Source organism: Sparus aurata, chromosome 7, assembly GCF_900880675.1.
Source record: "Sparus aurata chromosome 7, fSpaAur1.1, whole genome shotgun sequence".
Taxonomy (NCBI): domain Eukaryota; kingdom Metazoa; phylum Chordata; class Actinopteri; order Spariformes; family Sparidae; genus Sparus; species Sparus aurata.
The window spans coordinates 26,420,066-26,435,045 of NC_044193.1; the positions used below are offsets into that span (position 1 = coordinate 26,420,066).

General features: G+C 48.4%; 1 protein-coding gene across 10 annotated transcripts in view; it reads left to right on the plus strand.

Moving 5' to 3' along the window:
- The window catches only part of agrn (agrin), a 279,643-nt gene that overhangs the window by 223,590 nt on the left and 41,073 nt on the right, over positions 1-14,980 (plus strand). For 9 of the 10 annotated variants that reach the window (XM_030421898.1, XM_030421897.1, XM_030421900.1 and 6 more), the window contains 5 exons: positions 1,540-1,683; positions 3,647-3,771; positions 3,927-4,032; positions 8,293-8,754; positions 11,129-11,254. In XM_030421898.1, coding sequence (XP_030277758.1) covers positions 1,540-1,683; positions 3,647-3,771; positions 3,927-4,032; positions 8,293-8,754; positions 11,129-11,254 — 963 coding nt within the window. The remainder of the gene's footprint in view (positions 1-1,539; positions 1,684-3,646; positions 3,772-3,926; positions 4,033-8,292; positions 8,755-11,128; positions 11,255-14,980) is intronic. The other variant, XM_030421905.1, reaches the window with a different exon arrangement.

Genomic DNA, 14,980 nt, shown 5'->3' on the forward strand with positions numbered 1-14,980 from the left:
AAGGGTTACTTGCAGAGCTTCAACTATTTTAATGCAGCACTGAAAGCATTGAAAAATCTGGTGCTGTTTTCCAACAGTGAAAGGCTTCACAAACCATCTATTATTACATTTACAACTGATGTTTTAAAATACTTTTAAAATTGGTTGATAAATACTGTGTAGTTCATCTGTAAACATTGTTTCGGTGGTGGCTAATGTTTCAGTGCGTACCTCACATGAATTATTGATAATATTAGTTGAACTTTGAACATAAATTGTTGTTCGTCTTACCAGCGAATCATGTTAAACTTACAGTCAATTAGCCTTTCAAACAAACTGTTTCGCCAAAAACCATCAACATCGTTCAAGTCCGCCACTGCTGTGTGGCATTCAGAGGGCCCCCACCCACGTAGGACTCTCAAGCTCGTACTTCATAGTTACTGTTCATACTTTTATATCATTTATGTTAATACTGTGTGCTTCATCCATAAACACTATTTGGCCTTTACACCTGACTAATACACGGCCTATGAAGCGTTTTATTGTTGACCAAATTTTATATAAGAACATTTTATTCTAAATTGTACTCTTAGAAATTAGTAGATCATTTTGTATGCGTATGGGTGGTATCGGGGGAAACTGGCTCTTTAAAAAGACGTTATAATAATTGAATTAATAAAACAAGTGTCTGGACAAAACAAAATTCCATTCACCTGTTCGTGTTTGGATGGAGCCGAACCTTTTGAGACGGATAACTCAGAAACTTGGAGGAATACAACCAAAGCTACATGGCTGCAGTCCACTGCAGGAGAGAGAAAACAACAGTGGTGGGAAAATACATTTCTCACTGAATTGATAACAATGCCTCTGAGCCAACTCTTTAAAAGTATCCCCGAAGTCAGTGCAGACAGTAAAAAAGTAAATATCCCGCTAGCCACTTTCATTCAGCGTACCGCTCGGCCATTTGATGCCAACCTTCGCGGACAGGGATCCTCTTGCATCACTTCGGTCCCGTCAAAGCTGCATTGAATGAGCTGCGTTCATTTGTATTCAAGTGGCCGGCGGGGTCGGGACCCCTTGTTTGTCCCGGTGTAATGCAATATGGTGACCGCCTCGTATCCTGCCGCTGAGGTATCACAGGACATACGCTCCCGACGGCACAGAGAGATTTCAGTCAACAGCAGGAAGCCTGCAGGTGCCTCACCCGTGGCCTGACCTTAACAAGGTTTACCCACAGCAAGCCGACAACACAGCGCACCGCAATACCACGCTCAGCAGGAGAGGAGAGTAGAGGGGGGGGAACACATCATTGATTCTAGGAACATGATAGGGTTGATGTCCTTCCCTTGGGTTGTTTTTCTGTTTCGGTTACATACTCATATCCCTCCCTCTATGGCCCCCAAGGCGCTGCAAACTATCCCTAACCCTTGGCTGTAAGGCGTAGATGTATCTGAGGCTAAGGTTGCCTCCAACGAGCGATTCTTATCCCTTTGTTCTGTCACTGTCCATAATTTATCATTTTTTTTCCTCATCAATCCTCCTTTTTTTTATCCACGACAGCGTGTAACTGTGACGCCACGGGCTCAGTCCGGGACGACTGCGAGCAGATGTCGGGTCTGTGTTCCTGCAAGACGGGAGTGAAGGGCATGAAGTGCAACGTGTGTCCAGATGGAAGCAAGATGGGCATGAACGGCTGCGACAAAGGTAATAAGAGGGAGTACCAAGGCAACCGGTGGAGCGTTAATAAGCCACATTAATATACAACACACACACACACACACACTCACACACACATTTTTCTGTCACCCGTCTGAGCCGTGCATCAGCCTCTTAGCAGCCACTTCTTTCACTTTCTGCCGTTCACATCCATCTGCTTTATTGGCCCGGGAAGGAAGTGGCTGCGGGGCAGTTAATCAATAGTGATTAGGAAAATACTGGAGTGTACAAATGACGTGGGCATGACACATCGCCAAGTGGTATTCAATCACGCGCCAGTTTGGATGACTCACATCGCTCGCATGTGTGCGCTGATCCTCCCGCGTTAGGACTATTGATGATTTCAATTAATAAAGAAAGCAGCCCCTGTGATTGCATGAGCCAAAAAGCCGGCTGAAGTAAAGGTTAGTTCCTGCTGTGGGGGCCTGCAGCTCCTTGATTAAGATGCACCATCAGATATCGACTGGAAGTCAAATGCTTAATGAAGCCAGCAGTCCCGGCACAGTGGTGGGGCCCTCCGCCACGCAACCTGCCGGATGAAAAGACAAGGTACAGACACGTGGTAGCACATGAAAGCAGGAGCCAAGGGGCGGGGGGTACTCTCAGCCACTGTGATGTTGCAACAGTGCAAAGACCCCACACTCACAGCCCGGCAGGCGGATGGTGTGCTCCCCGACCGCTGCGCCTGCTGAGGCAACTTCGAGGCTTCAAACGCTCCTTTGGAGAGCTTCGGGAGAGATCTGTGGAAAAAGAAGGCAGAGCCAAAATATCCTGAGTGCACACCTTTACACAACTCTTTTTTACAGCCGTAAGAAGGCAGTTTGGGGATATTGCTGTGGTCTTTGAAACTATGAATAATTCAAACAGTGTTACTTACAGGTAACTAGACAATTTTATGATTACATTACCGCCGCGGCGCTGCTGTTGTAAAGAGACTAAAAGCAGGTCACTCACTTAGAGGGGAAAAACTTCAACAGTCTGACAGCCCATCTCCGACCACTACACAGATTTAAACTCAGACAGATTGGGGTCAGACGGGTCAGGGGCTGCGGCTCTGTGCCAGGCTAGCTCAGTAGCACGCGTAGACACGAACACTGTCCCATAGCGAGCCAGCGTTAGCAAGAGGAAGCTATATTTGGGGGTGAAAGCTGGAGCTGAACAACCTCTCCGTATCCATTATACATGCTAACACTAGATTGGAATTTGTCAGGAACTAGCTGACATAGTAGACTCTTGAGTGATCCGATCACAAGTAGACAGCTCTAGGTACAGGTGTGAAGAAACTTTGTGGAACAGCCACACGTGCAGATACCTACTTCTATCAGTCAGTGGTCAATGCACTTTTTGTCCAAATCCCAGTTCACCTGTTCCCAGTGAACATGTTTACCTGCGGAATATTCCAACAGGTTGTTTTCTTTTTCTCCACTAATTTCCAGATCTTGTATCACCCCTGTCCAGACTTGTTTGAAATGTGTTGCTTGTGGCATCAAATAAGAAGAAAAAGCACGCATTCATAGAAATCAGTTAAGATAATGAGGTGTGTCTGTGTGGTGTTTTAAATCGACTATTTGTGGAAAAAAAGGATTAACAAATGATCACGCTCTGTTTTATTTATGTTTTACACGGCGTTGCCGCTGTTTGGATTCAGGGTTGTGCTAATGTAAAGTCTATACGGATGTGTTAAGCACTCAGCAAAACAATTTTTTGTTTGATTAATCTTTCCGGATTTTGAGAAACCAATTTAGTGGCTGTTTAACAGGCGCAAATTTTGCTGACTTAATAAGCGTAAACAAAAGTTCCTGTAATTGTGAAACATGCGTGCAAATGTAACTTTTCATTTAGCTCCACATTTTCTGACGCACTCAGAATCCATTAAGCGACGTTTCTCCATTTCTGTAAACTGTGCGGTTAAGGGACATCTGTATGAAACGCAAATCCATCTCCCCCGCAGGTCCCGACGCCCCGACGTCATGCGAAGAGCTGGTGTGCAGTTACGGAGCGACTTGCATCGAGGTGAACGACCAGGCCCACTGCGAGTGCCCGTCACCTGACTGCGACGAGAAAAACAAGACCAAGGTGGGTCTTCCGCACCGTCTGCTCGGGGAAAAAATTAGCAGTTCAATCTACAAGTTTGCAATGTGGTGTGAACAGAAAGACATGTTTCGGCGGCCTACGGGGAGTTAACATGTGTTCCCGTCTCCCCTCTCTCCATCTCTGTCGCGGCGGAGCAGGTGTGCGGCTCTGATGGGGTGACCTACGCCGACCAGTGCCAGCTGAGGACCATCGCCTGTAGGCAGGACAAGGACATCACGGTGCAACACTTTGGACAGTGCACAGGTGAGCCCTGTCGAAGGCTCCATGCGTCACGCGTCGCATGGATGGCCAACAGTTGTCAGGCCCCCGATCAGAAAGATAATGAGCAGTGCTGTGGGCCTGGAATTATCCCCCTCCTGCTGTTTCTCCTCCCATCCATCGATCCCCTCTCCTCATCTCAGGAAGTCCCGGCAACGTGTATGCAGATTCAGCCTGTGTTTTGTGTTCATAGGAAAGTACCTGGACACGACAGCACGATTTCTCATTCGTGGTGAAGTTCTCCTCTGAGAATTCGGCTCGACTGTCGAGTATTTTGTAGTACGGTAAAGTAAACCTTACCCTCGCCCCGCTGATGAACAGCCAGGTGAGGACACTGGAGAAAAGTTATACAAAGAGACAAAGAGAGAGACATTGTAGCATTTTAAAAACCCATCGCCCTGTAGTTTGAGTGGAGCCTGAGCCTCGCAATCCCACAAGATAATAATGTCACTTCCTTTTCGCCTCCTCGCTCCTCTGTTGGGATTTGGCTTCATCTTCCAGCCCTCCTGTTGAGAAACGCATCAATCCCTTTGCAGCTCGCAGGAGCATGAAGCTATTTCAGTGGGATGGCGGATGTAGAGTACATCTGTACTGAGTAAAAGGTGCAGCTCTCTGCCTTTGGTCCAGATGCTGATGGACATTGTTTAGATCGGTGTAATAGGTGCTGGGACAAACGCCAGGGCCGCGGCTTTCATGTACAGTGAAGTTGTCGCACCGACTGCCAGCTTGCGTCACAACGGGGTTCTACAGACGCCGCCGGCAAGCTCAGTAGGGAGGAGGAGTGCCAGCTGTGCGGTCCTGGCCATGAGCCACTGCCAGGTGTTGAACATTTTAAGGTGGAAAAATGTTCATTCACCTCAGCGCTCAGTGGGCACAGATCCGGTGACCTAATAATGTGCCACCATAAAGCCTTCCTTGTGTGTCTCTCTTGAGCCCTCTTTGTCAGACCCAAACTAGGTCATATCCATATGAGGCGGGGCTGTTGACACGGACTGTGTTGAGCTGCTGTTGCAGGTACACAGATAAAGAATCCAAATATGCTCAGCGAGAGATCGACAAGGCTTTGATAAGTCCCTGAACATCTGGTAATTACAAATTCAGTGCCGTGGGTTACCGGCAAAAGGAGCCAAATCCAGTCTGGCTTCACATTCCTCTGTTGCCTGGCAATAGAGATGTGGGTTGTGTGTAATCCCTCACCTAGCATTGCTGCGCACAGAAGGCACGAAGACGCCTCACAGCGGACTCTTTCTCCGCGGAGCCCTTGGGGGGGGGGGAGGAACAGACAGGCGAGCGCTGGGGCCCACCGACAGCCACAGAGGATCTTTTAATTTCTCCTCCCGGATGCGGTCGCACCGCGGGTAGCTGCTCCGCCGCTGCTGTCGGCTCGGGGGTTAGATCTCGAGCTCATTTCACGTGTGGCTGGGTGCGAATTAGCATTTTCTCTGCCTCCACCCCTCACCACGGCGCAGCCCTGCCTGCCATCCCTCTCGCTGTTTACATGCGGAGCTTCCAGACGCCCGGCCTCAGCGCCGTGGCATGCTAATGCTCACCGAGCTGCTCTGTGGTTTGGACAAGAGAACGATGCCAAGGGCTTACATAAATGAGTGAATATTGATCTTTCTTAACATCATTGATCTGTCGCGACTTTTTATTATCCCACAGAGTGAGACTACTGCCGCACAGGGTGCCACTAATGGGCAGGCTAAGAAAAATTCCCAGTCCTGCAGAAGAAGCGCCTTAAAAGTCTTTGCTGCTTTTGACAGAGAGCTCGCAGCTTACTGCGATGTTACCCAGCTCCTCTCTGAAGTCTCTGAGCCGAAAGAACAGCGCAGCCACGGAGCACAGGGAGGAGTTTCTCTGGCGTTCTCCTTTGCGGCGTCTCAGCAAAAGATGAGGCGATATCTGAGCGGCCCAGTTAAAAAATGCAAGAGCTACTGTACCGAGCAGCAGAGGGAGGGCATTTGGACCGATGAGCAAATTCAAGCGCCGGGGGAAAATGGCCACCAAGTTGGCAACGACCCGCCTCCCCCATATGGTGTTATCACCTGTAGGTTTGCAGCAAATTGGCAACGAACGCCAGCATATGGCATCAGCAGCCCTCAGCCTGCGTGTGAGGGTTCTGCTGCCTTCACCGTGTCCTCCGATTTTCTCTCATTATTCAATCCCTCATTCTGCTCCCTCTGTTTGCCTTTACATATTCTCCCACTGCGAGCCGCGTTAACCAGCTTCTCTTTCTGATTTAAAGCCATCTTCTTCAGGCCTTCCTCTCTATCATTTTCTTCCCGGTTCTCTCCGGCTCTCTCATCTTGCCCCTCCGGTGTCCTGCACCCATATCCCTCCTCCTCCTCCTCCTCCTCCTCCTCCTCCTTGCTGAGCGCAGCTGACACCACAAACAATCTTAATAACCACCTTTCAACAGTAACTACACGGCTGAGACAGGCAGGGATGACAATGATTTTTTTTTTTTTTTTTTTTCCTTCTCCATCTTTCGAAATAGCTGTCCAGTGCTCCACTGAAGGGGGAAAAAAGCAAAACAAGAAAAAGAAAAAAGCCAAATGGACTGTTAAAGTTGATTAAGAGAGGCATCAGCTGAACAGACCGTGCTGCCAGTCCCCCTCTCCTCCCTCTCCTCCCTCTCCTATCCTCCCTTATCCCACGTCACGCAGCTCACAGCTCGAGATATGCACACACCCAAACACACATTAGGCACTTCCCGGGGATCGAGCCTCCCGACGCCGAGCTTGGCACCTGACTGACAGGTGTAGCCAAGAGGAAAGGCGATGCGTGCCACCATTCTTGGCGATAGCATCAGCGCTCCGTGCACTCCACTCCAAATCTCTCTCTCTCTCTATACAAATATCAGGCAAAGCTTTAAGCTGACACCGTGTGTCTCCCAGGCTCTCTGCCGTCTCAGTAGGTATCACATTTCACACCTCGGTGAATAATTGCCGATCAAATAGCCGATTATAGCAGTGTAATTAAGTCCTACACATAATGTTAGGCGAATCCTAATGAGGCGGTATAGGTTTTTTTTTTTTTTTTCCTTCTTTTTTTAATCTGTTCATTTCACCCACACGCTAGCACACATCTATACTCACGGGGCGTAAAGAAGTAAAGGGAGAGCGACAGTATTGTCACGCCTGCTTGCCTTGGCTAAATCTGAAGTGCTCACTTACGTAGCATCTCCCTGCCAACTCGCTGCTCCCCCTCAGGAGTTTTTGTCCTATTTATCGCTTTTTTATCGCAGACAGTTTGTCCTTTTGCACCAGAGCTTTTTGCATTGGTAATGACGGTCTCTCTGCAGGGAGAGCCTCTTCTCTCTCTCTCTCTCTCTCTCTCTCTATCTCTCCCTCATTTGGAGTGATTTCTCTCTCTGTGCGTGCGTGCGTGCGTGCTTGTGTGTCGACAGCGGCGTGTTTGTGGTGGCGTTTGACGGATGCTCATGCTCTCCGCGAGCAGCCGCCCGCCGTCTTTGAAGCCGGAGTTAAAGCCGGCTTTTTTTGCCCCATTTCTATCAATCATTCATCACCGGAGGCACTGGCTGTTGGTGATTAAAGCTTTGCTACTCGAGGGCAGCATTTGAATATGGATATATAATTCATAGGCACTGGCACAGCAACACACCAACACGCATACTGTGCACACAAACACATGCCATATGCGAAGCAAACACACATACACACTTTGCACTGTGCGTTGACACCAACTGGGGTAGTTTAACCGTGTCTGGGCGGCATAACTCATTTGCAGGCGAAACACACTGCAGTGCATATAACTGTGAATGCAGTATGTCATCTGCTGGCATATTCCATATTCACTCTGCATATGGATGCACTTTCATTACTTAAGGTTTGTCAAATAAGGATGGCTGACATCTCATCCATTGCAGGGTGTTTAATCAGAGGTTGCTTTTACAAATGGGAGCCTGTGTGTGTGTGTGTGTGTGTGTGTGTCTGTGTGTGTGTTCTTTTTTAATGTGATTTCATAATGACATTGTTAAGCATCAGGGAGAAGGGTTAGAAGATTAAAAAGGACATAATCATTCAGAGGTAAAAAAGTTATCGTCAACAGTCGGTTGTAACGATCATTAAGTGGTTCTGTTTTGCTTTATTGGCTAATGATGTTTTTATTTCCTCTGGTGTCATTTTCGAGGTTGTAATGGAGTTAGGTGCAGCAGAATCAAGCATTTTCATCTTTGCTCAGTCATTCATCCATTCCTTGCTTCCTTCCCCTTCCCTCCACCAGAAACCATCACTGAGCCGGCAGACAGACCCACCCCCAACCCCCTCGCCACCACCCCCAGCCCAACCGCCGCCGCCACCATCACCACCACCGCCACCTTCAGCCATAACAGGGTGGAGGCCCTCCCGCCTCCGAGGACGGCCGAGGTAGAGACCGATGAGCGGCCGCCGGCCACCACCCCCTATTCCACCCCCACCCAAAAGCAAGCAAACCACCGCCACTCCATCCACATCCAGCCTCAGCCGCAGTCCACTGCCGCCGCCGCTGCCGCCGCCACCACCTCCTCCCCTCGGAGCAGCAAGATCCCTCCGCCGCTGCGAGACCCCTCCGCTGCTTTGAACTCGTTTGAGGGCTCGGGCAGCGGGGATCCCAGCGGAGACTACCAGACGGAAGAAGAGGAGGAGCTGGAAGAGGAAGTGGGTAGCGGCATCCCACCAGAGGCCAGTGGGGCAGAGGAGCCTGTCGGTAAATCCCTGCTCTTTCACTTCATTACCCATAATGCTTTAAGAGGTGTTTTTTTTTTTTTTTATTTCAAGAAAGGGTGGATTAAGTCTCTTCATATCACACTCATGCCATCATCTGTTAATTGAAAGTAACATGAACATCAGCTTATGTATTTATATGCAAATTGTCCCCTAGGAGACAAATGTGGAAGGCAGGCAGGCACGGAGGAGAACTCTTTGTAAACAGATGCTGTTCGTGTCATTTCGCGCAAGATGTATATCTCAATTTCAGACAGAAAGGAATGTATTTGCACGGTTCACTGTTGCTACATCACCCATGCTCTTTTCTACCATTCCACCGGCGCGCTCGCCTCTCAACAGCTAGCAAAACAAACCCAGGCTCTGTAAAATACACTCTCGGCAGGCCGGATGAAACTGTTGGCCCGCATCTGGGGATCTCTGGAGCCTGACGTGACAGGCTGATGTGACTGAGAGGTTGAGGTTTGAGTGTGTGTGTGTGTGTGTGTGTGTCTGTGTGTGTGTGTGTGTGTGTGTGTGCGTGTGCGTGTGTGTGTGTGGAGCTACCTTGTCACATGACTAGCCTCAAATCTTTCCCGACATGCCCTCCTGACTGTTAGAGCAGGCTGCCGTTTCTGGGCCTCTGCTTGGACAACAAGGGATGACTGAGACTTTTCAATCAGACCGTTTTTTATTTTTGTTTGCCACCCATCCATCCATCCCTCCCTGTCTGACAGCTTGCAGTAACAGGATAGGATTGATGGAACAGCATGGCCCCAATGTGCTCTTCCTCAGCTCTTCCTCCTCCTGCTCCTCCTCCTCCTAGTGCTCCTCTCGGTCCTTCTCCCCGAGTCTTAGATTTATTCTCTTGTCAGAGGCTGACCAGAGTGCTCGGCGGCGCGAGGAGCCTGTAGCCTGTCAGCCAAGGAGACCCGGCGTCTTGTGGCCGTGTGTGTGTGTTTATATGCGTGGGTGTACGTGTGTGTCAGTGAAATGTGCACCCGGGCATGTCTTTTTTTTTTTTTCTTTTTACACTGTGTGTGCTGGGTGAAGAACTCGAGCGCGCATCAATCCGTGAGTGTGAAAGTGCGAGCAGATTAGGAGTGTGAGAGGTGCAGATTTCAACATTCAAATCTGCACTAATCTGTGTGTGTGCATGTGTGCGTACGTGAGGTGTGGTTGTGGGTTTTATATGTTGAAGTCTTATCTTTCCTTTGCGTGTGTGTGTGTGGGTGTGTGTGTGTGTGTTTGTTACTCTTATCTCCCTCTCCTCACGTCACAGAGTTTGTCCAATTCCAAGTGCACATATCACTGTCTGAGTGTATAAATGTTAGCGGGTCAGAGGTGTGCTTTTGTGTGTGTTTTTGTATCCCCGCTCTTGAAATGTGCAGCCATGTGGTGGCAGTGCGTGTGTGTTTGTGCGCGCGCATGTGTGTGCATTTATTTGACAGCTCTCATTGCTCCCACCGGAGCCATGCAGCGTCCCCTTGCTGTTGTGCGCTGCCCCCTCTACCCCCCACCAGCGCTCTCCTCTTCAGCATCTGTAAATCTGCAGACCACACGCCAACAGATGCCCTATAAACCCTACAGCTCTCTCCCCCCTTCCTCCCCCCCCCTCCTCTCGCCTCCTTTGACCGCGAGTCCTTGAGCAGGACGTCCCTCGCCTCTGACGTCTTTACGACTTGTTTAGCCACGAGCTGTTTGCCTCCGCGATTATTTCTAATCTCTGTGCGCCCATAAACTGCGCCGCTTCGACCAAGACGCCTCCCCCTTCCAACACCATCATTAGAGGAAACGGAGCTCCGCTGCTCTTACACTCTCATCCTTCAGAGGGAGAAAGCCCGGCCATTTTTATGTCTTTTATGTCCCAAGATAGCCAGATATACGGTGACTGTAACACAAACGCTGTGTGTTTTTTTTGTTTTTTTTTCCATTCTTTTTTCTCCCCCCGCTCCGGAAAGCCTTGAAGGTAGCTGCCAGCCAATCAGCAGTGAGCAGTTATCACATCCCGTCATCATTTTAAGTGCTCGGTGTGTGACATGACTGGCAACAGTGCCCATTATGTGTTCTCCAGCCAAAATGACTTCCAGGTGTAAAATCAATTCCCATGAAAATACCATATAATCACTCCTGACAGATGCCTCTATTAGTGTCCAATCACAGGTCAGCAGACCAAACACACACAACCATCTGCAGAAGCAAGAGCGCGTTGGGACAAAACAAAACGTTTTGATCTTACGAACATTAAACCTGTCAACCGAGGCCTGAGGAGTCTTTAGAATAGCTCCACTCTGGCTCTCTGAGATAAGATGGCTTGAATCTATCACATCTTTCCGGCGCTTCATGCATTATTATGAACCCCTGTGTGTCACCTGCAGGTCCCACGGTGGCAAGCACCACCCTACCCACGGCTGAGGACAGGTCCTCCTGCGACAACAAGGAGTTTGGCTGCTGCCCCGACGGCAAGACACCAGCCAGCACTCCAGAGGGCGCCAACTGCCCCTGTAAGTCAAAATGCCCCTTCAACATGCACCTTCTCTTCCTTATAATCACCTGATTATGATCTTACCTGTGTTTCCTCCTTTGTGTGTTTGTCTCCTGTCAGCTGGTACCATATGATGAATGTTATCTCTTGCAGATCAATCCTTATTAAAGGTTTTCATTTGATTTGAACAAGTGGAGCAACTGTGAAAGATTCTAGTACAGCGCTTACAATTTAAACTCATTGTGATTTTGGTAAATGTATACATTTTGTGAGACAGACCATTCTTTCTCTTTCTGAATCTACATGACACGATCAATACTACTCTCGTGCTTGAGTGTGATGTATGGACATGGGAGATGATTGTGTTGCGTTTCATTTACCCTCTTAGCTGGGAATGACCTTCTTGACCAGTCGGAACACCAGATCCAGCAGAGCTAGCCATTGTTAGCTGTTGCTAGCACTTTCAGTTGATAACAAAGCATTACACGATATTTTGCTCATACAAACCCCAAAGCAACATGGCAACGTATAGAAGTTGGACAGCACTGTCGGTTAAACCGATTTAATGAGACACAGTTAAGACAGGAGCGAAAATAAACAGTATGTTATTCAGCTTTCACCACTGTTGATGTACGGAGCTGCCATTTTGGATTTTGAGGTTGGGGGTGGTGAGGTGTACCCGACTGTACCCAACATGAAATTGGACTTCAGGCAGAATTTCAGGTGAAATCATAGATTGGGAACATAAAAACTCTGACTTTCCAGTTCTAATGGACGTCACAATTGGCTTAGCTTAGCATAAAGGCTGGAATCAGAGCGAAGCAGCATGCCTGTCTCTCTCCAAAGCTGAAAAGAAAAATGCCTATAAATGTCTCTGGAGCTCAACAATACTTGGTGCCTTTTGTTTGACATAGCCTCAGAGGGAGTGAGCTATGATCTCTGCTGCATGGTAGGTCTCCACTGCCCCTTGTTGCGCAGTGTTTTCAGAGCTTGTGAAAGCTGTAGATTGTTGATGGCTGCAAAAACCGCGTATCTAACAAAGATTACCGTAATACTTCTAATATTTGCCATCTGGCATGCATCTCTCTGCACAAGAGCGCTTGTCTCTTTGTCAACCAACTCATATCCTTCTATTTTCTTTTCCTCCGTTTATCACCTCAATTTGTTGATACACTGAGAATCACTGCAACATTTTTCATATTTAATGTTTACTGTGGGAATAGTGATATCGTGCCATCTGCCTTCGACAACCAGATGAACAGGTGTTTTTTTTTTTTTTTTTTTCTTTCTGCAGCGGTGCGTGAATCACAGCCCTCGTATGTAAATGATCATATTGGCAGGTGGCAGGAAATGTACAAAATAAAAGATACAGAGACAGTGAAAGGTGAAGTCTGACCTGGGTAATCCGTGTTTATGAATTTTACAAACCTTGACTGTCTGACTCTGATATTATCCGTTCCCCGGCCGATCCGCGTTGAGTCTGATATTTCGGACTTTTCTCCAGAATTCCGGACGAAAGGCGGTTGCAGCATCATATTTTTTCTGACCCAGGCGCCTTGCTTTGTAAATAACCATCCTGTCTCTATTCTTTCCTTTTTCTGTCCTCCTTCACCTTCTTTCTGTTTCTTTTAATCTCCCACCTCTCCCTCTATTCACCTCCATTTCTCCCTTTATCAGTCCCTGCTACTGTTCGGTATCTCCCTCCAGAGCTATAGCTCACTCTTTTCTCGCCCTCAACTCAGTCAATCTCAGTCCAGTCTTGCATCAGTTCATTTCTCTCTGGAGTTGCGCGGGAAGAGAGTCGAGAGACTACCAGAGGCCGACCAGCGCCGTTGTACCAATCAGTGCCTTCTGCCAGACAGGGTTCATAAAGATAAAGGGCTTCTTTCTCCCCTTTGCTTCTCTATCTTTCTCTCCCTCCATCCCTCTGTTGAAATCTTCTCCCTATTTGTCCCAGCGGTGTGAGTCTGACTGATTGTGAAAGAAGGGATTCTCTCCGGTTCTCCTGGGAGCCAGAGGTCACGACTTGAAAGAGCTGAGGCCACAAATTAGTTCGCGGAGTTGCATTTCGGGGCTTGTTGAAGGTCCCAAAGCCTTCCAATAAACCAGCAGAGTTCACTGCCAAACGATCCACAACATGATCTGAAGATTTGAGGCCTTCCACAGCCTTCTGACTTTTATGTCTTTCACAGAATCCAAACGATTTGACGACCTTCGCCCCCAAATCCAGACCATCTATAGAAGCATTTGTTGTATAAGCACCCTTGACAGGTTTTTAGCTGTGAGATAACAGCTGTAACAAATCCACTAAAGCCTGTAAATATTTATCTCAGCCGACAATGACGGCACACCGGCGATCAATACTTCATTCAGCTCAAGTGTTACCAATAAAAGCAGGCAGCGCGATAGGCTGATCGATTTCGCCAGATCTTTTTTCCTCCTGAGGAGGGCTCAGCCAGTCCTCCGCTCATTAGAAGTAAAATGACACGTCCCCCGGCGCTCGAGCATCCATCGCCGCCGTCTCGTTGTGCCGTCCAATTTATTGACGCGTGCTTCTCCAATGAAAAGGACTAATTGTTCGCTGTTCCAATTTGAACATTTTGGTGAGACATCAAATGGCGAAGTGGCTCAGGGTTGAGTTTAGTCCACGTGTCCACACCCTCAAGGAGACCTACAAAGCTGTTTTTGTACTCTGAAGTAAAGCTTCACAGAGGATGTCAGGCCTTGGTTAGGAATTTCTGAAACTGCATTGCCTGTGGTAATATTTAACCATGAGAGAAGACAAGGATTAGAGTTAGGAGTTGGGGTTGGTGTGAGGGGTTGGGTTTAGGGGTAGAGTTAGGGGTTAGGCTATGGGTTGGGGTTAGGATTGGGGTTATGGGTGGTTGGGTTAGTGGTTGCGGTTGGGGTTGGGGTTGGGGTTAGAGTTTATCGGCCAAAGTATTGTCGTCCGGCTTCAGTACAACATTCCTAATGTGTTAGCCTGAAACAATCACTGCAGGCCCTCCATATGCTACATTTAAACAAGACCCTGCCCCTCACATGGCATCAAAGATTAAAAACGAGCATTTGCTCATGTGAGAGTTAATGACATGCTCTCCTCCAGCTACTGTAAACTCTTCCATATGCTAGTGGTCCAACAAATCCATTACATTTTACAGTTCACGAGAATCTGATCGTCCAATAGCTCTGTCCCTGCTTTTATCGCCCTCTTGCTTTCTCTCCTGACGTCCGTCACGGCAGTGGACTGGAAAATCACCCTCTCTGATGTTTGTCTTCTTTGCAGATTAAAAGCCTGATCTCTCTCGCCGTCCCCCTCTCTCTCTTTCTTTCTTCCCCCTCCATCTTATCGGCCAAACCTCGCCCATTTGGCTCTATTTTATGGCCGCCGTCACATCTGAATCGATGTGTGCTGCCCGTGAAAGCACTGTAAAAACGGGGGGGGGGGGAGGGAAGAGACAGCGGGAACCTGAGCGGGGCGGGTCGCCACTGTCTCCCGTCCTTTTCATGCAATTTTAACCAGGCTGTGTCAGTCACCGGTTTGGCGGCATTAAAGAGACAATTACGGCTATCTTTCACGATAATCATACAAGTGCTCTTCCCGTTCTCCCTGGCATTGCTCAGGCAGGGGCAGCCATGATTGATTTGGGCAATTTGCTCTGCTGATTACGAGCGGCGTGGAAGCCCGGCATCAGCGCCTCGCATGCTCCTCTGTGTCTCACCTCACACACACACACAAATCGCC